The sequence below is a fragment of the Echinops telfairi genome, unplaced genomic scaffold (genome assembly GCF_000313985.2).
Source record: "Echinops telfairi isolate 266 unplaced genomic scaffold, ASM31398v2 ScPeMD7_7420;HRSCAF=8458, whole genome shotgun sequence".
Lineage (NCBI taxonomy): Eukaryota > Metazoa > Chordata > Mammalia > Afrosoricida > Tenrecidae > Echinops > Echinops telfairi.
The window spans coordinates 40032008-40052628 of record NW_022111320.1 but is presented as its reverse complement, the minus strand read 5'-3'; the positions used below and the strand labels follow the sequence as shown (position 1 = coordinate 40052628).

Sequence of the window (20621 nt, the reverse complement as noted above, 5' to 3'; positions counted from 1 at the left end):
ACAGGTTACTAATCCAAGCTTTCAGTAATAAAGAATCTTAAATGACAGTCCAAATTTAAGTTTAAATAACTCCTGTCTTTAGAACAATAGTAGCAATAATGGTGATTTTTGTTGAATGCCTGTGACAGAGTTTCTTCTGAGCACTTCACCTGAAACGTGTCACTTGGTCTCCCAACAGCTTGCTATTTACTGTGGTCTTTGTTTTTTTTTGTTTGCTTGCTTGTTTTAAAGAAAAGGAAACTGAATCATAGGACAAGTAACTTAGCTAGGATGTGAAAAAGGCTTAAAGAAAACTTTCTCTTGCATTTCTCCATTCTGTATTCCTTGCCTTCCGGTTGACAGGGGTGGCTGCACTGCCTTGGTCGGATCCATCTCTCTGGAGCCCTGTTTCCCTTCAATGTGCTCTTGTGCTTCTTTCCGTCCATGAATTCAATCTATTCGCTTTTTTTTTAATTCCCATGCTCACCTTTAAATCTCTCTGACACAATGCCGTTACCCTGTGTTTACTTCAAGTTCAATCCATCAGCCACCCCGGGCAAAAGCCTTATTTTGGAATGTTCTTGCAAACTCCCACTACTTACTGTATCTCCCCCTCCATCAAGCTATCAAACAAAGTTAGTAACCTGTTTTTAAGTACATTGCTAGAAAAGTGAGTCAGAATCAACTTTTCTGAGGGAGAACAAAAGACTACCATCTCAAAGTTGGTGGTCAGTTATGAGACTCAAGTCATTCCCTAGAAATTGAAACAAAGTTGGTCCCAAAACCAATGAGAGGCAAGTAAAATCAGAGGACTCTGATGGAGAAAATGTATATCTAACATTATAGCAAATTACATATGTAATTTATTGTGGAGTTAGTTACTATTATTATTATTAGAAAATGTATTCCTCGCTAAGACTTTTGGAAGAAATGATTTCTGCAAACCTGAGTCACCTGGATTCCTTTTTCAGTAAATGTCAAAGATCAATCCTTTCAGGTTAAATGATGGTAAGGTGCTGCTTAAAACAGTGGGAAATAGTTTACAAATTTGAGCAACACTGTGGTTAAGTGCTGGACTGCTGCAGTCCAAACCCAGGCCCCCTCAGCACCCTGCTTATATAAAGACCATAGCCTTTTAAACGCTATGGGCCAGCTCTACTATTTCCTGTCTGGTTGCTGTAGAGTCAGGATTGGCACAATGACAATGAGTGTTTGTTATGTTTTGTTTTTAGTTTTGTCCTAATTCTGAGCCTTTGAAAGAAATCTATATAATATATAAATAACTAACAGATTTAAAAGGTGCTCCAGTGGCAGAGTAGTTACATGTTGCACTGATGTCCACAAGGTCCTCAGTTCAAAACCACTAACCACTCCTCAGGAGAAAAATGAGGCTTTCTACTCCCATAGAGAGTGACAGACAGTCTGGGAAACCCAAAGGGGTGTTTATACTCTGTCCTATTGGGTAGTTGTGAATTGACGTCAACTCGACGGCAATACGTTGAGCTAAGAACATAAAAAAAAAGCACCATTTTGCTAAGAACATCACATGATTTTTGACCTCAGATGTCTACACAAAATATGAATAACAAATTCATTTACCATATATACTCAAGTATAAGCCGACCTGAATATCAGCCGAGGTACCTAATTTTACCACAAAAATTGCATTAAAATGTGCTGAAAAACTTGGCTTCTATATGAGTATATATGGTAAGTTCAGTCCATTTCCCCCCATATTACCTTCCTGAAAGAGGTTTTTGCTCTTGTTCAGGTGCTGGTGATAAATATTTTGGATTAGGATCTTTTTACTGTGGGGTCTCTGGGTCAGTCCCAATCCCAAATGTTTTGTTAGCGGCCCAGTGCTTAACCTTTGTGTCTTCAGGGCTCCTTCATCGATGCTCTTGGCCTGGTCATAAATGCATGTCCCACACACCCTAATAGCCAGGAAAAACATCAACAGAATTGCTCAAAAGGAATAATTTTGGACAAAGATATGAAAGCATTTTGAATGGTGTGTATTTTATGTAAGTAGGCTAAATACAAACAGTTTCTTCTATATGCTCTGCCTAAACATCTTTGTTACAGTTGCCTCTATTTTTCGCTGAGATTCGGGAGGCATTTGGAAGTGCCCCAGTTGACTGGAAACAGATGGCCAATTTTACTTCTTCTTGGTTACAATCAGAAAACCCTACAGTAGCTACTAAAATTGGTTTTAGATTGTTTCACACTTTTAATCTTTTCTGGTGTATTTTTGTGTGTGCATGTAGTAATGGGCTGTTCGGTAACACTATCACTCTTTAAGTCAAATGCTATATTTTAGTAATTAATATTCAAGAAGTTTCTACTGTAGAGATTGTTTAAACTTTAATTAGGCTTTGGAGAATTTTCCATTTTAGGGCAAGTGGTTCACATATTTGTTGATAAATCTAACAGCTTAAAGATTTCTTGCTCCAAGATATCATTAAGAAGTGGCAATAGAACAGAAATGGTACATACATATCAAAAATGTCACTTGCATCTTTATTCTATCAGTATTTGCTTATGGGCCACAATTTTTTTAAAAAGAAAGCAAGATGAATTCACAGGATCATAAATTCTAGCACAAGCTTCTTACTTAAAAAAGTCACCTCTGGTAAGGAATGCTCTCTCAAGGGGAGGATGCCGAGGTTTGGTCTCGCATGCTTTGAACATCTATCAGGAGCGACTTGTCCCTGGAGAAGGATATCGTGTTTATAAAGTGAAAGATCTTGATAGATGAAATACACTACATTTGTGGGAAAAGAAAGTGGAACAGTTCAATTATCATCAACCAAAACAAGGCCTGAAGCCTACTGTGAAATAGATTATCAATTGCATAGATGGAAACTCAAGTGGAAGCTAAAGAAAATTAAGACAAAGCCACAAGTGCTAAAATACGAAGTGGAGTATACCTCACCTTGATTTTAGAGACCGTCTCAAGGACAGATTTGACGCTAATGAGGAAATGCCAGCCACGCAAGAGCATCGTGCATGAAGAAATGGGAAGGACATGCAAAAGAGAGGAAGACAAAGGATAATCGATGTCAGAAGAAACTCTAAGACATGTTCTTAAATGTGGAGGAGTTATAGTGGTTGGGGAAACAATGACCAAGTAACAGATCTGAACAAAAATCTTCAAAGGACAGCTGGAGAAGGCAAAGTGAAGTAATATAATGAAATATGCAAAACCCTGGAGTTCGAAAAAAAAATAAATAAAGAACACTCAACATATCTGAAGCTGAAAGAACTGAAGAAGAAATTAAAGCGCTTCGGGTTGAAGGATTGAAGGGTTCTATGGGTAAAATAGTGAATGATGCAGGGAACTTCAAAAGAAGATAGAATACATGGTCACTGTATCAAAAATAATGGGACCAAGTTCAACCATTCAGGATGTAGTATATGATCACGAAGCCATAGTGTTGAAGGAAAAAGTCCAAGCTTGACCAAAGACATTGGTATAAAACAAGTCTCTAGGAATGTATGGAAGGCCAATTAGAATATTTGGATAAACTGGCACATCACTGGAAGAACTTATCCAGCTGAACCATGAAATTTGGAAGACAGCTGCCTTGCCAACCCACAGGAACAGACCCATATTTATGGAAGAAGTACAGCCAGAGTGATCCTTAGAAATAAGGATTGTGAAACTTTGTCTCAAGCACTTTGGTCATGTTATCAGAAGAGATCAGTCCCTGAAAAAGAACATCATGCTTGGTAATGTAAAGGGTCAGAAGAAAAACCAGGAATCCCACATTCTGAAACCAATTGTGAAAAACACCAAGGACAGAGAGGCCATGTCTGACCTCCTCTGGCTTCCCTATTGCCAGGAGGCAGTAGTCAGACATCCCTCCACCCTCCATCTTTCCTAAGCTATTCTGAGACTACCCCTTCCTCCCAAGGCACCCGACTTCTCTACTGAGTTTGATCATTTGTTGTAATGGCCACACAGAACTCACCATCAGTACTCACAATTATAGGAGTTTGTTAAGGACATTAATAGGTCATTGCAAGTCAGGATCAGTGAACATTAAGGGTACAGTCCTTGGTCCACAGCAACACCCCTTCTCAGCCAGTAAAGTCTCTTTCCAGCCCTCAACCTTTCAGCCTTGGCCTCTGTTGCCCTGGACCCAGGAGACCCACTGCTCACTCTCCCTCACAGTCCCACAGTCTTGAAGCTGCTTCTCTATCTTCTGGTTCAGCCTGGACCCTTTGCTCTGTCCCATGGTCTCTGTGCTATTGTCTCTGGTGTCTTGACTCTCTGATGTCACTTCAGACATAAATCCCTAACATATTCTTCATCCAATGGTCCTGGGATTTCTCCCTGTGTATCTGAGATACTCATACACAGAAGAATGGCTTTGACGGAGGTATGGTTTTGTCTTGCAACAGACCAGAACCCCAAGGAAACAAAGGGTGGTGACTTGGTTCATATCCTTTAAGGCTAAGACTCAACCCCCCCCCCCCCAATCATGTTTATTAGCATGGCGGAGAAGTCCCTCCAAAATAGCCAGAGTCACAGAATCCAAAATGACAAAAATCACCTTGTCAACTGAGGCCCCAAGAGCCATATTAGTTGACTCCATCTCAGTAGCCCTGGCTTACCTCTGTTCCTTAGTGACCCTAACATTGTTTGGGTCTTCCCCATTTGTCTTGCTTCTATGAATGATCTTTTATTGGTAATAGCTCAGAAGTTATTAGATTTAGAATGCATCCCACTTTAGCAGCATGATCTGTAACAAAGAAAACTGTGTTTTCAAACAGGATTACACCCTCAGCTATAGAGTTAAGGAGTTCAAGACATGATTGGGCAGGAGACACAATTCAGTCCATAACAGCTTCCATCTCTTAAACGTCAGTACTTATAAAGGGATCCTTGATTTGGGCTTGGCTTCTGGTGAATCTCAACTGTGACTGCTTTTTTTCCTCAACATGGATGTGTGCCATTACACCACACAAACACACACACACACATGAAAGACCAGTGCCTCACTTGTAAATGTGCCTTAGAAGCACTAGGACAAAGGGTCAAGAATTCTGGCTCTGACAGCTCTTGGACCTCGGTTTAAACCTTTACGTGGCCCCTTTTGAAAAAAAATCATCTAATCTCTCAGAGCTCCGATTTTTTAATCTTTTAAACAGTGAGATGCTTTCAAAGTAACTATGACACTAAATGAAACAAACAAAACGTGGATAACTGTGTCTATTTCATAGGTAGATGCAATTGTATCTACTTCAGAGCGCTGGTGCGAGTAAGTGAGATGGAAGCTACTTAGCTCTAGTCAGGTCTGGAAAACAGAGGTACTCAGTCAAGGTTAACTAAGTGCCATCCTTGTGATAAGGCTCCGTTCTTCTAGCTCAGTCCCAGTACAACATGGAGCAGTCATAGGAAATACAGAAGACCACCAATTTTACTTCTATAAGGCATGGTTAGGCACACGCTGATCTTTCTATACAGGTACACGTCCCTATCATCATCACCATCATCAACATATATCAGAATCTTACCTAACAAGCTTATGTTATACTGAGTAGTTTTCTTATTTCTGAAGTGCAATTTACATAATCAGTAACATTTATACTAGAGTTTCAGTAAAGAGCATCCTGCTATTCATTATCTAGAGAGCCCTCATGGCGCTGTTGGGTAAACATGTGACTGCTAACTGAAAAGGTGTAGGTTCGGAACCATAAGCCTCTCTCTGGGAAGAAGATGAGGCTCTCTGCTCTGGTAAAGATTGTAGCCTCAGAACTGCTATCTAGGTTTGTTAGGAGTCAGAACAGACTCAGTGGTAGTCCGTTGACTCACTGCCATTGAGTCAAGCCAACTCAGAGCGGCCATATAGGACAGGGTAGACCTGGCCGAGGAGTTTCTGAAAATGTCACTCTTTATAGGAAGAGAAAAACCTACTTGCTCCAGGGGAGCAGCTGGTGGTTTCAAACTGGACCTTGCACTTGGCAGCCCAACCTGTAACCACTATGGCATTCCTTATAGTGCATCTTAAATACATTTGAATTTGCCAAATGCTGCTATAGGCCAAACTTTTCAGGAAGCCATCTGCCGTGCGAAACAAGTCACACCTGTACAATTTGTGAAGGTACAGATGTAATTATTGAAAGTGTATTATTGTAAGAAACCTAAAGAGTAGAATAATAAACTACCATTTAGAGTTAAAATGATACAGCTAGGCAAAATACTGTCCCTATAATACGTGTTCGGTGGAGAATAATTGCATTAAATAATCATATAAATTATAAACTTCTAATTATGATTACTAATATTAATTTTATTTTGAATAATTTGCTTATACTTCACAAATCTGTACTTTTTATTCATCTAGTCCATTTCATGAGTGGTTGTTTTGATATGGTAGTGTACTTAATATATTTAGGGTATAGTTTATGCTGTATATTCATTTTTCCTTCAAAATGTCCTTCAGAGACGGGGTGGGGAATGGAGCAGAAGCAAACTGTTCTAGGACATCCTCTAGATGTTTCTCTGGCACAAAAAAAGACTGGATCCTAAATTGGTTAAATGGCTTCTTCCATTCAGTACGTGAAATGCTGTCTCGTTAGAGTAGAATGTGTGCTTTCATCGCAGATGAGCTGTGCTGTGAAGCAGATTTATTTCACCCGCGCAGCGAGTCCTGGGTTTGTAGGTGTTACCTCCTTTGCATGTTACTGTGTGTGTGTTTTATTTTTTTCATCTCTATTGATGTTTCTGTTTAAAATAGAACACTCAGCTAAAGGAAAGAAGGGCGATCAACAAAAGGAAATCTATTGTTCATCTGTGCTTGCTCTCTGAACCACTTATGAGATACACAACCTCACACAGCTGTGATGATCAGACATCGCAGGGAAATACAGCTAGCCTCACACCAACTTTTGTCCTATTTTATTCAGGACATCAAATTATATAAAATTCACATTGATTCAGAGAATACTTATTTGTGTTAATGGTGTTTGGTTGAAAGAGTAAGTATATTGGTGGGTTGCTCACTTTTCATTTTTAGTGAGAAAAGTGGTTTCCATAACTAAATGAATGGTTTAATTAAATTCAAGACCAACAGATGGATCTAGTTGTTCATTCATGATATAATTGTGTATAACTGATTCAACCAGGAAGCAGCAGCCATTTTATTTATTTATTTTCTTTCTGTGCATCAACTAAAACCAAAATGAGGTCATACAAGATTTGCTCTCTGGGCAAAGTGACATTTTTCACCTATTCATATATTCCTGTAATTATCGAGAAGGACCAGGATGAGACAGGAAAACAAGCCCTTCTCCTCACTCCCTTGTCAAGCAGGGATGGATGACAGCTTCTTTCAGAGAATAATGTGGAAGATTCCTAAAAAATTATCAGACCATCTGCCACTCATCTCATTGTTTTCCATACATGAGAATGCTTCAAATATACATCAAATCTTTTCTCTGTAAAAAAGAGTGCAGATATTATCTTTGCTTTCTGATTTTTACCCAGAAGTCTGGACTTTCTTCCTACAGTGCAGTGCAAGTAAGTGTACAGCCTATTAAGCAAGCTTCACAGTGGGAAAGTACCGCCGATGTTACTATCCGTGTGGTAAGCATCAGAATAAATTCAATTCCAAAAATATGGTGTTGATCTAGTCCTACAATTCCATTATCATCACCCAAGTAGCACTCTCTCACTACTCCTGGCCACCCAAATTAGAACGTTTACATTGAAGTATGTCCTTCCAAAGCATGTGCTGTAAAGCCTAACCTCCATGACCTTGGTTATAATCCCATTTGGGAATGGGGTTTTGTCATGATGGTAATGAGACACCATTAGTACTGGGGTTTTTTGAGGCATAAAAGAGTTTACTCAAGACAGCAGAGGAGACATGGTGTAAAACAGATGCCAAGACAAATGGAAATCTTCAAAGGACCAGGGGGAGAATCTTAAGAGACCAAGACCTTCCTCCAGAGCCAACAAAGTGAGAGAGCCCTCACCTGGAACCAGACTCTGAATTTAGACTTCTAGCCCCCTAAACTGTAAGAACATACTGTATATACTCGAGTATAAGCCACCCCTAATATCAGTATGACTTGGATGAAGCACATCTTTGTCATCAAGTTGTATCCTTCCTTGCTCGTTAACACTTTACAGAGGTCTTCTACAGCACATTTGCTTGGTGTCTTGGCTGCTGCTTCCATGAGTATTGACTGTGGATCCAAGGAAAATAAAATCCTTAGAACTTTACTCTTTTTTCTGTTTGTTATGATGCTGTCTACTAATCCAGTTGTGAGAATTGCTGCTTGTTCTTTATATTGAATTGCAGTCCATACTGAAGGCTGCATACAGTCCTGGATCATCAGGATGTGCATCCAGTCTGCCTCACTTTCAGCAAGCAAAGTGGTGGAAGTGTCTACATGTGGAAAGCTATTAATGATCCTTCCAGCAGGTCTACTGCCCTGGTCTTTTGCATGTACTCCAGTTTATTGAATTCTTTGCTCAGCATACACGATGAATAAACATGCTGACGATCCTCACTAGCCAATACCTTTCCTGATTTTAAAGGACTCAGCATCCTTCGGTTCTGTTTGCATGACAGCCTTGGGGTCTGTGTACATATTCCTCATGAGTACAATTCATTGTTCGGGATTTTCCATTCTTTGACATTGTTTATGTATTTTTAAGATCTATAATTGAATGCCTTTGCATAGGCAATAAAACACAAATGCACAGCTTTCTGGTAGTAACTTTTGCTTTTTGCAGAGATCCATCGGACCTCAGCAATGATGGCCCTCTTCCAGGACCTCTTCTGAATTCGAGTTGAGCTCCCTGTCGATGGATAGCTACATTTTAAAATTATCTTCAGCAAACATTCACTGGCATATGACATTAATTGTATTGTTTGATCGTTTCTGCATCTCTTGAATGACCTTTCATTGCTATGGGTTCAAATATGAATCTCTTCTAGTCTGTTAGTGAGGTAGCTGTCTTCCAAAGTTGTTGACTGAGTGCTTCCAGTACTGCATCCATTTTGGGGAAACATTTTCATGGATATTCCACAAATTCCTGGAGCCTCGTTTTTCCACGAATGTTTTCGGTGAATCTTGGGCTTCTTTCTTCATCCCATACTAGCTCTTGAAATAGCATGAACTCGTTCTCTTTGGCACCCTCCCTCTGTGCATTTCTTCATCATCTTTTGATGCCTCTGGCATCGTTCAATATTTGCCCATAGAAACTGTCAATATTGCTACTGGAGATTGGAATTTTACTTCGGTTCTTGCAGATGGAGAAATGCTGAGCACGTTCTTCCTTTTTGGCTTTCTAAATCCAGGGTTTTGCAAATTTCATAAGAATGCTTTATTTTTTTTATAACACAGCATTTAGTCAATCTCACGATTGTCAGGTCTCAGTTATATTCTGAAATAGTTTTCTCAACTCTAGCTTACTATAAATGTCTCCTGGGGAACTTGTAAAATGTACCCATGCCAAAAACCAAAAGACCTGGGACTCTCACCAGAAACTCTGATTCAACCAATGTGAAGCGAGAGCAGGGCAGTGCTTTCCGAACACAAGCGTTTCCAGTAAGGTATTGAATACTCCAATGCGACTTCCCAGTTCCTTGTAGAGTGCCTAACATTTCAAATGCTAGCACGTGGCTGTATAACTTTTTTTCTATTGACCTGGAACAACAGAGGAAGAAGGAAAGACAAATAGGAAGAGGAAATAGATATCTGGCTAATTGCCTCCATAGACAACTAACTCCCTCTTTTGCCAGAAGACCAGGAATCTGAATGGTACCTAGCTACGATGATGGGACATTTTGATCAAATACTCTATAAAATAATCCTGCTAGAAAATGGGGTAAATGCAAAACACAATATAAATCTGATATAATCCAATCATGGAGAGTGGATGAATTCCCAAAACTATTACCCTCAAACAGTATTGAAACCTTACACCAAAAATACTGTCTAGACAGTAGTTCTCAACCTTCCTAATGCCGCAACCCTTTCATACAGTTCCTCATGTTGTGGTGACCCCCCAACCATAAAATTATTTTCATTGCTACTTCATAACTGTAATTTTGCTACAGTTATGAATCAATTGTAATGCAAATATGTGATATGCAGGATATTTTTCATTGTTACAAATTGAACATAATTAAAGTATAGTGATGAATCACAAAAACAATATGTAATTAGATATTGTGAAAGATTTATTTCTAATGGCAAATAAATGAAATTTTGTCTCGAAGTATGGTGTAACATGGGTAACAGTCTTCATGCCGGGTACTTCTATGTGGGCGTTTCTGCATGTGGGCAGACCCGTCTGGAGACGGACACAGGAGCGGTGTCTCAGTTCCTAAAACCATTGGAAATATGTGTTTTCCAGTGGTCTTAGGCGGCCCCTGTGAAAAGATCGTGCGACCCCAAGAGAGGTCGCGATCCACAGGTTGAGAACCGCTGGTCTAGAGTCTTCCAGAAGAGTGTCTTCTCTGAGCATGATGCTCTTTTAAGAAGTATTGATGCGGGACCAAATTGTCAACAACAACTTGACCTTGCTACTTAAAGAGGGACAACTTAGAAAAGGAGGGGGATAAGTATGTAATCACTGTCACTAAACTTTACAAGAAGATATTATTGGATTGGATTGGATTGGGCTTTGCTATGAATATACCCATGAACAACAACAACAAAATACAACAAAAATTTTAAAAACCTTTCCCTGAGGCAGATAGCCTTGAGAACCATTATCCTACAGCAGTAAGGTAAACACTGCCTGACACCTTGTGAGAGGGATGCGTGCTCCTCTCTTCTTTCAGTAACTTCCTAATCCACTGGACCACAGTCACCAGAGTTAGAATCCACTAGTCTTTGTTTAACACGTGCTCTAGCAGTTTCGGATGGACACTAACAATTGAGACACATTTCTCTGAGGCACGGGATGAATGAGGCATAACACTTACCACTAAGTGTTGCTCCTTGGTCTCAAAGGATTCCCAGTTGTTCTAAATTTGCATTTTAATTACCTAGCATAGTTCTACAATCTATAACTTTAGTTGATAATGACAGTATTATTACTACTTAAAAAGTGTAATGAGCTTGCATTTTTTCATGGGCACCCATTAAGTGAAATGTTTATGAAAAGTAGTGGTCGATGAAGAATATCCATTAATAAAAATACCTTCTGAACTTTTATAGATTAGGCTGCATTGTCATAGTGTTTTGTAAACTAGCGTGAGAGAGCATAAGAAAAAGATTACATTTTACAATAAAAGCATTTTAAAAGGCAAATCGTTTTACAAAAAGATTTTAAAGGATCTTTGTATTCCATTTCCACTGCAGTCCTATTCTTATTATTTTCCATATTTATTAATCTATCTCTCTTTAAATTTTATTCCTGTGTGATTGGACATATAATAAGCTGCATATTGAAAGCATTTGATTTTATAAGTTCTGACACACCCATAAACCAGTTGCGGCTGAAGCACTTGGCTGCTAACTGAAAGTCATGGTTAGATCCCACCAGGAGACCCACAGGCCTCTATCCCTCACAGGTCACAGAGTGGTAGCTCTATTATTCCATAGTAGGTTTGATATGACTTAGAATTGACTGTACAGCACACAGCAACAACATCTACCAGTATAATAAAATAGTTATAGAGGACATCCAATTCTCATAGAGATATACTTATGTTCAGCCAGTTATCCACTCTCCTGCCAAATGTGAATGACTTTGCAGAGAAGGATTCCTAAGTATGGTAACATGACCTGACACTTGAAAGGCCACTAGATACCAGCAGTCCAAGAGCACAGAAAAGGACGATATAGTGCAGGAGGGAAATCAAACACATCTCACCTGTCTGGAGTCCGGAATCTATTTTTCAACAGTTTGATTGACATATAATTCACATACCACACAATTTAATAGTTCAGTCCCATCAATCAAAGAGTTGTACAATCAATTTGTTAAAATTTTTTTTAATTTTTGAAAATTTTGTACAATCAATTTTCAATCAAAAATTGAAGTTGTACAATCAATATTTTCTTCATTCTTGTACTCATTGTTATTGGCTCCCCATTTCCCCCCAACCCCCCCTGCCATAACCCCAAGGAATAACCAATCCAGTCACTGTCTCTATAGATTTAGCTATTGTGAATTACATGTAAAGATAAACAAGAAAAACAAACAACAACCCAAGAAACTAACAAGATTAACCAAGTAAAACAGATAACAGGCTCAATCCAAAAGAAAGCAGAACAGATTGAAAAGTAGGACACATTTAAATGGAGTAGAAGGGAGATCACTGATAGGGTGGTTTTACCATATCTAATCAAGCCCTTTGTTTCTTAAAATTTCACTTACCAAACAACTTTAATTACTAGCAAAATGTCCAGTCCAGAAACTGAGTGCAGCAATCTCTGTTTCCCCCTCTGCAGTTAATTCCTTGCATTTGGGGTCAACAGCTTAACTTTGCACACCAGGCCGTGCTCCGAGTGCATTTCTCTGCTGTGCGTTTTACAGAAAGCAAACTGGTTAAAAGGGGGTGTTTTTGCTTTTATAGAACGGTGCGATTGAATGTCTTGCTTTTGGTTCCCATTTAACTCCTCTCTTTCCCCCACCCCAAACAAATGATCACATCCCTAAATGATTATCATTACCTCCTTGTGCTAATAGTACAACCTGCCATTTTGTCTTAAATGTCCGTCCTCTCGTTCATTGCAGGTTGGCTGCATGAGCTGGGGAAGCGCCTGGAGTCTCCCTACTCGGGGAACAACACGTCGGGGGGCCCGTCCATCCGCAGTGCCTACATCGCCGCGCTGTATTTCACCCTCAGCAGCCTCACCAGTGTGGGCTTTGGCAATGTCTCCGCTAATACAGACGCAGAGAAGATCTTCTCCATCTGCACCATGCTGATTGGTGGTGAGAGTGTCTTCCTTTCTACCAGGGGAAGGACCAGGCTCTGCAAATCTGTCGCTGTTCTGTTTTTGTTTTTTCCTATCCTGAGGCATGATAGAGAGAAATTGGTTTGTACACAGAGATTCTAAAGTGCTCATTGGGGGAAAAGTGACAACTATTTTAATATAAATGTTGATTACAAATTCAAATCTGTCACACGGCATCATCCAATTTTCTGGACACCTGAGTAAGAGCCATTTATGAAATGGTTCATTTTGAAAATGCAGGCACCATTTGTCAAAACGATTTTTTTTGTTTTTTAATAAAAATATGTCCATCAAACTGCAACGTGTCTCCATTTTGCACACGTAGAGGTCAGTGGAGGGGATGATGTCCTTCGCATGACACCACCACCCTTACTACCTCTGTTCCTCTTGTTTCACCCCCATCGACCCCTTGACTCATAGGCTTTGTGAAGTTCCCCTCTGGGCTGTAGAGTTACTGTTGTCATTTCCACATCACGTAATTCTTTACGCAGGTATAATGCTCAAGAAGACCCGACGTATTGGGTTCAATTGTTGTTTAAGGCTGACTTCTATCCGTATATTCAGCCATCGCTGCAGTCTCCATGTGTCCGGTAAATCTGGTTTCCAATAAGAGTTTGAAGCCCAGTTCTCATTTTCCCTCCGTTTGATCAAAACCAGTTGTTTGATCATGGGCTCTTGTGGTCTCCTGGTAAGGGAAGCAGTCGTTCATTGTGGCAATTAGACCTGCAGCCATTTCCTCCTCTGGATCACTGGTTCTCTTCCTTGTCTCTTGCTCTCTTGGTTGACAACTTACAAAGTTTTCAGACCCGAGTAAGGAGAAGAGTAGCATCTCTTAACATACTGTTAAAATTGATGGACGGGTCCACTATACCATCACCACAAACTCTGGAATCAAAACGAGTTCCATGAAGTGTTTGTTTGTAGATAAGTGATGATCATAACTACAACCTTTCCTTTTTGCTGCTATTATTGTTGCAAAACATGTACCAATTTTATCTACTATTTACACCCACTCCCCTTTTAAATGTTTCTAGTGGACAACTAAGAAAAATGATGTGGAGGCCACATGACCTCTTCTGGCTTCCTTAGGAGGAGAATCCAACTCTACACGAACTCAAGGCCGATTGTCACAAGGCAGAGGTCAGGCATGCCTCCACCTCCTGTGCTTCTGTACCTAGCTGACACCATCTCTTCTTCCCACGGCACCTGACTTCTTTGCTGGGTTCAATAATCCTTTGAAATGGCCCTGCAGAACTCAGAGAAAATACTCAGGATTATGGTGTTTTGTGAGGGAAGGCAGCAGGTTGCCACAAGGGCGGCTCAGGAAACATCATGGATTCAGTCTTTTGCCCACGGCAGAGCCTCTTCTCAGGTAGCAGTAATGTCTCCTGATGGTCTTCAATTCTCAGCCGTGTTAACTGGACCAGGAAACTCTTTTCTCTGCCTCACAGCCTTGGTGATGTTCCTCTGCTTTGTCTTATCATCTCAGTGTGGCTCTTCTGCTTTATACCATGACCTTGGTGTTATGGCCTCCAGTGCCTCTGCTGCCTCCATCACTTCAACCAGGGATCTTCCACATGCTCTGCTGGTGGCTCTTCCTTATTGATGGTCATGGGGTTCTTTCTCTCTGATTGTGAGATGATCCCCTTATGCCCAGTGCATGGAAGAATGGACCAATCCCCCCTGGTAGTGCTACACATTATTCGTGTGGTCCCACTCAATCATTTGGTGAGAGTCACAAGGGCATGGATAGAAAAGCCACATGTAAGTCATTCCATGCCATTACAACTGCTTAGTGTTATCAGTTTTTGCAATAATGAAATTGTGTATTACATTTATTCTATGCCCCTTTTCCCATCACCATAAACAGACATTCAGCATTTCTCATAAAACGATTCTCTCTACCCACTTCCACCACTAGTAACCACTGATGTCATTTAATATAAGAACATATAATATTTCTTCATCTCATGCTGGACTTATTTCACTCAATCTAATATCTTCAAGCTCCATTTGTGTTGTAGCATGTGTCATAACTTCATAGTTTAAAGACAGTCATATTCCATTATATGAATATACTACATTTTGTTTATTTTTCAGCTAAGGGACATTTATCCACCACCACCACCCCCATCTTCTTGATAATGTAAATAGAGCTACAATGAACATTGGGGTGGATATGTTTGCCCGTGTCCCTAATTTTAGGTTCCTAGGATTGCTGGATCATTTTTGTAGCTCTTTTTACAATTATTTTGAGGACTCATCAATCTGTTTTCCACAAGGGTTAAACAGTAATATAGTCTCACCAGTGATGAATCAGGGTTCCTATATCCTTGCCAAGATTTGTTGTTTTCTGGTGGTGTTTTTGTCTTGTTTGCTTGTTTCTTTGTGAAATCTCACTGTCATTTTTATTTGGTGGCTAAAGAAAGGTTTCCTGGTATGCATTGGACTGCCAACCACAAGTCAGCAGTTCAAACCCACTAGCCATCCCATGGGATAAAAGTGAGGCTATGTGCTCTGGTAAAGATGGATAGCTGGTAAAAGCCTAGATCGGGTCACAATAATTGAAATCTATTCCATGGCAGTGGCTAATGCTAGTGATGGGCCCATGGTGTGTCGTGGTTCAGTACTCATCTGCTAACCAGGTCAGTAGTTTGAGCCTCCGAGCTGCTCTGCTGTAAAGCAAGTGTGTCAGCTGCTTCCCCAAATCATCCTACATGGAAAGCTTAGAGGGCAGTTCCAATCTTCCCTATAAGGTAGCTGTGATCTCAATGGGTTTGATTTGGTTCGGCTTGATGAAGGCTGGTGATAATTAGCATCTTTTTGTGTGTTAGTTGGCCTTTGACTCTCTTCATTGGAGAAGTGTCAGTTCAAGTCATTTGCCTATGTTTTTAATGTGTGTTGTCTTTTCATTGTTATCGTTGTCAGTGAGTTCCCTGAGTTTCAAGTAGGTGTGAAACTTCATTTGGTACTATTGCGAAAACGGTGAGAGCCAGAGTTCAATGGTCCTGCCTTGTCTTTCCTGATCTCACAAGTCGCCTGCCTTTGACGAGTGTGCTCCACTTTTCTATTCCTCTCCATTAGTAGAAATGTGTGACTCCTTCTCTGACAAGGTGTACCTTACACAGGTTCCAGCTGTTTCAGCTTTTCCTGTATAGGTTCAAAGAGGTCAGTGTTATCAAATTGTGTTCATACTAAGGTATTATATTGAGGATGGCCGATAGATCACTTGGTTAAAAATAAAAACAAAGCATACGTCTATGATAAGAATACTTAACATTTATTTATCGCTTCTATAATATGTGTTAAATGCTTTAGTACAATAACCTGGGTAATTCTTAAAATACATTTCTTAGAATCCCATTTTATAAGTATCTGGTGTTACCATAATATTATATCTGAGCTCCATAAGTACCCCTCTCCTATATTCTACTTTATAAGGCTGGGATAAAGGAGATCTGGTGGCTTATAGCTTGGGCTGCTAACTACAAGGTCAGCAGTTCAAACCCAACAGCCACTCTTAGAAATAGAGATGAGGGTTTCTGTTCCCATAACAGTTTACAGTCTCAGAAAGGCCCAGGGCAGTTCTACTCTGTCCTGTCAGTCTCTATCAGTCTTAATCTACTTGATAGCAGTGAGTTTTGCGGGTTCTAATGCTAGGGTATGAACTCTGCTGACTTCGTTCCTCGTGACCAAGTGACATCTGGCTACAGCCACCAGGAGGGGACTCTAGAAGGAGACTAGCAGCCAAGAGGAGGGAAGGTGTGTATGCATTGCCTTCAGCGGCAAGTCATCTTGGCAGCTCATTTGGCAGAAGCACATGGTTCCAGCCTTCAGCCTTTCGGCTCTGCCAGAACCAGCTTCATTTGCCCCCATAGACGTCGTTACTTCAGTGTGACTTTCCCTTTTGTGCAGAATCAGAGCCTTGGCTCAGTGCAGCTTGTCTCCAATCCTCTGAACTTCTGAATCCTGATGACCACCTTCCTTCCCTTGGTCCACCCAGCTTCAAGGCGGCAGCTTCTTCCTGCAATTGCTATATTACCTCGATGCTCCTTTGTCGTCCATGCAGCCCTCCAGCCCCAGAAAAACCAGCTCTGTCTAGTTCGTTCCGGGATTGAAGGACTTAGTGTGGATTCTCCTTTATGAACCTTCTGGTAGAGGGTTGGTATTATTACCCACACCTTTCAGATAACAAGTCTAAAGCTTAGAGAAGGACACTATCGACCTCAATGTCACACAACTAGTAAGTTAAAGAGGCAAGGCTGACTCACAGGTGAATGTGGGCTCCTCCTTGTAAATTCCTAAATGGAAACTTGTGGAATTGTCAGACCGATGTCTTAGAGTGGTAGGAAATGTGGATGTCGGCTTGAATCAAGTAAACATTCCTCTAGACCACAGTTGTATTGGCATTGTTTTCCCTAAGTCTTCTCCCAGAATCTATTTCATCATGTTTTGCAAATGGTCTTAATCCCAGACTTGCTTAGAATGTTGAACCTTACAATAGACGTGCTGCCGAAAGACTTCTTTGGACTGGAGGTGTGATGTGCGGAGGTGAGATGTCATTCTGGGAGTCACCCAGCATAGAAAGAAAAATCACGAAAGCATCAAACCAAATCTTCCCTCAAGAAGCTTGTGGTCCAGGCAGGAGGAGTGAGGCTGTATTTCTGTGGAAAGAGCTTTCACAAGACTCAGCTGTAAATTCTCGAGTGCCACACTTAGAAGTGGAGAGAAACCATGGCCACAGGGCCAGGGGAGTTTCCCGGGAAAAGAACAGAGTGGTGCGGCAGAGTTGCTGAAGCAGCAAGCTGGGCCTGCAGCACTTTTAACAGGCTCTCAGCTGAAGGGAAGCAGTAACAGCCTAGGGAGCATGCAAGAGGAGTTCTCAGTTTCTAAAGCGCTACAATGTGCCAGACCCCATGCGTCTGCTTACACTCAGTCTTATGACTTATATAATTGCCACTGTCCATCAGAGCCAGGGTTTTGGTCTAGCAAAAAAAAAAAAGGTTTTACAAATAAACACAGTCTATAATTAGTTCATCTTGATCCATGTTTCTTCTACTCTTGATGGACATTTTGGGAAATGCTCATGTGCTCAAGCCTTAAACCTACAAAGCTGATATCTGAAGAACCTGCTAAACATCTGAGCTCGTTCTCTCCTGCTACGCTGACTATGAGAGTGGTCATAAATCAGAATTAGGGCACAAACGATGTTCTGCCTTTCACTGCAAATAAAAGCTATATGGGTCACAAGGCCAAGTAAGTATAAAGAATAATCTTGATAGTGTTGCGTGTTTGTTAAATGTTTGCTAAGAGAATTTTTCTGATTTGAAACCCATGCTCATTCATAAGTGTCATTAAAGCAATTCTATGATTTGAATAGGAATTAGGAATTGAATTAGGAAACTTTCAGATACTCAAATGGCATATGAATTTCTTGAATCTATTAGTGAAAATGTACCGAACATGTGTTTGTAGGGAATCACTGTGTTATATTGTAAAAAACATCACCCTAGGCTAGAAGAAACAACGTCTCCATTTTAATATTTCTAATTAACTAGCTACTTGAATGACTTTAGGCACTAATTATAAGAGCTCACACATATTGAAAACTTACTATATTTGATCCCCACAACACATCATATGGGAGCTTCAAACAGTTGTAGAAAAAATGGAATTAAAAGCTATTGTGATTTTCTCATGAACTTGAAGTCCCCTCATATTGAATCCCCATAAGAATGTGAGATGCCCCAATGTGCACATAAACAATATTTCAGAGTGTAAATTTTTCATTGAAATCTTGCAAACTTCTGCTACAATCATACTACATACAATAAGCAAATTTTTATTCATTCATGTCAATACATAGTTCAGAAATTATTTTGAACAAGAATAATGACTATGACCATGGGGAGGCGCTCTGGTAGCGCAGTGGGTTAAGCCTTGGGCTGCACACTGCAAGGTCACGGCTTCCCACTGCCAGCCTCTTAATGAGAGAAAGATGGGACTGCTTGTCCCTGTAAAAAATTACAGTCCTGGAAGCTCAAGGGGGCCGTTCCTCTCTGTCAGATAGAGCTGCTACAAGTCAGAAGTGACTTCACAGCAGCGGCTTTGGATTTTCATTACCATGGCTCAAGCCTACCAAATCATATTAGGAAGCCGTATGCAAGACTGGTGCAACACGATGGCCTACAAAGCAGGGACATACGATGGACTACAAAGTAAGCAGTGGTGATGGGAAATGAGGCTAGGGCTTCCCAAACCCCAGATAATTATCAATGGCAAGGGTTCCTGCAAGCTAGGTACGGAGGAAGATGTGAGAAGTGCTGAGTGGACCCGGATGAAGTCATCTAGTAAACGACTTAAGTCACCGCTGGTTTTATATAAGTGCTACAGGCTTTGTCGTTTGGGTTTCATTTAACGTCCCAGTTCCAAATCAAAGCCAGTTTCTATCTCCAATCCCAAATCAAAACCATTGCCATCAATTTGATTTCAACTTACAGTGACCACATAGGAAGAGTAGACCGGCCTGATAGAGTTTCCAAAGCTATAAATCATCACAGAAGCACACTGCCATATCTTTATTCTACATAGCTGCTGGTGGATTCGAGCTGCCAACCTTGTATTAATAACAGATGATTGCTTAACCGTTGTGTCACTAGGGCTCCTAAGCTTCCTGATAACCGACTGCCATTGCATCAATTCTTGACTCAGAGCAAGCCTGGAGAACAGGGCAAAACTGCCGCTGTGAGTTTCCAAGTCTATGACCCTTTATGGGAGTAGACAGCCTCCTCTCTCCCCCATAGGACAGCTGGTGGTTTTGAATTGCTGTCTTTGTGGATTGAAGTCTACTCTGTAATCACTGTGCCACCAGGGCTACTTCATGATAAGCATCTGTAATTAAGAAGTATATACAACCACGTATGACTATAAGGGAAACATATGTATCACTTTGAAACAAAGACATTGAGAGAAAAATTCTATACCTAGATAAATCGATGTAAAAACTGAAAAAAAATCCAAAGCAAAGGTGTAACCATAAAAGCTTCAATTAATAAATTAATCAAATAAGGTTACTGGATACAAAACCAATATGCCCCAAACATTGTATTTCTATATACTGGCAATAATTAGAAAAAGAGTTAGAAGAAGGAATAAAAATATCAAATATACAGGAATTTATTTAACTGAAGGTGTAGAATATTTCTACACAGAACAGAACAAGATATTAGTGAGAAAATTTGCAAAACTACTTAGAATATTGAATGTAGAGATGAGGAGGGTCTCAAAAAATTGTGGGGAAAAAATCCATTAACTTTTTATTCCATTTTTCTACAATGTCTTGATGCTCCCTCACATAATGGAAGACTAAGTATAGCTAAGCTATCAATGGTACACAAATTATTCTAAAAAGTAATGTAATTGCAATAAAAATTCTCATAGACCTCTGTGTGTGTGTTTGATATTGACAAGCTATTTCTAAAATATAGTGGAGATGCCTAGGATTCAAACTAGTCAGAGCAATATGGAAAACGAACAAAGTGGAAAGTGTGTTTCACAGGAATCGCGATGGATTCTAAAAGTATGGTCATTAAGGAAGTATGAAACCGCCTCAGATGTAAATAAATAAGCAATATAACAGAGAGGAGTCTAAAACCTGACCCCAACATGTTGGTTCCCCTCGGTGACACTGGAACAGAAAAGGGCAG

At 40.3% G+C, this 20621-nt stretch overlaps 1 protein-coding gene across 1 annotated transcript in view; it reads left to right on the top strand.

The window, feature by feature from the left end:
- Window positions 1–20621, top strand: part of KCNH8 (potassium voltage-gated channel subfamily H member 8) — a 420233-nt gene that overhangs the window by 311315 nt on the left and 88297 nt on the right. The window contains exon 8 of the mRNA XM_004704022.2: window positions 12695–12892. Within this exon, the coding sequence (XP_004704079.1) occupies window positions 12695–12892 (198 nt within the window). The remainder of the gene's footprint in view (window positions 1–12694; window positions 12893–20621) is intronic.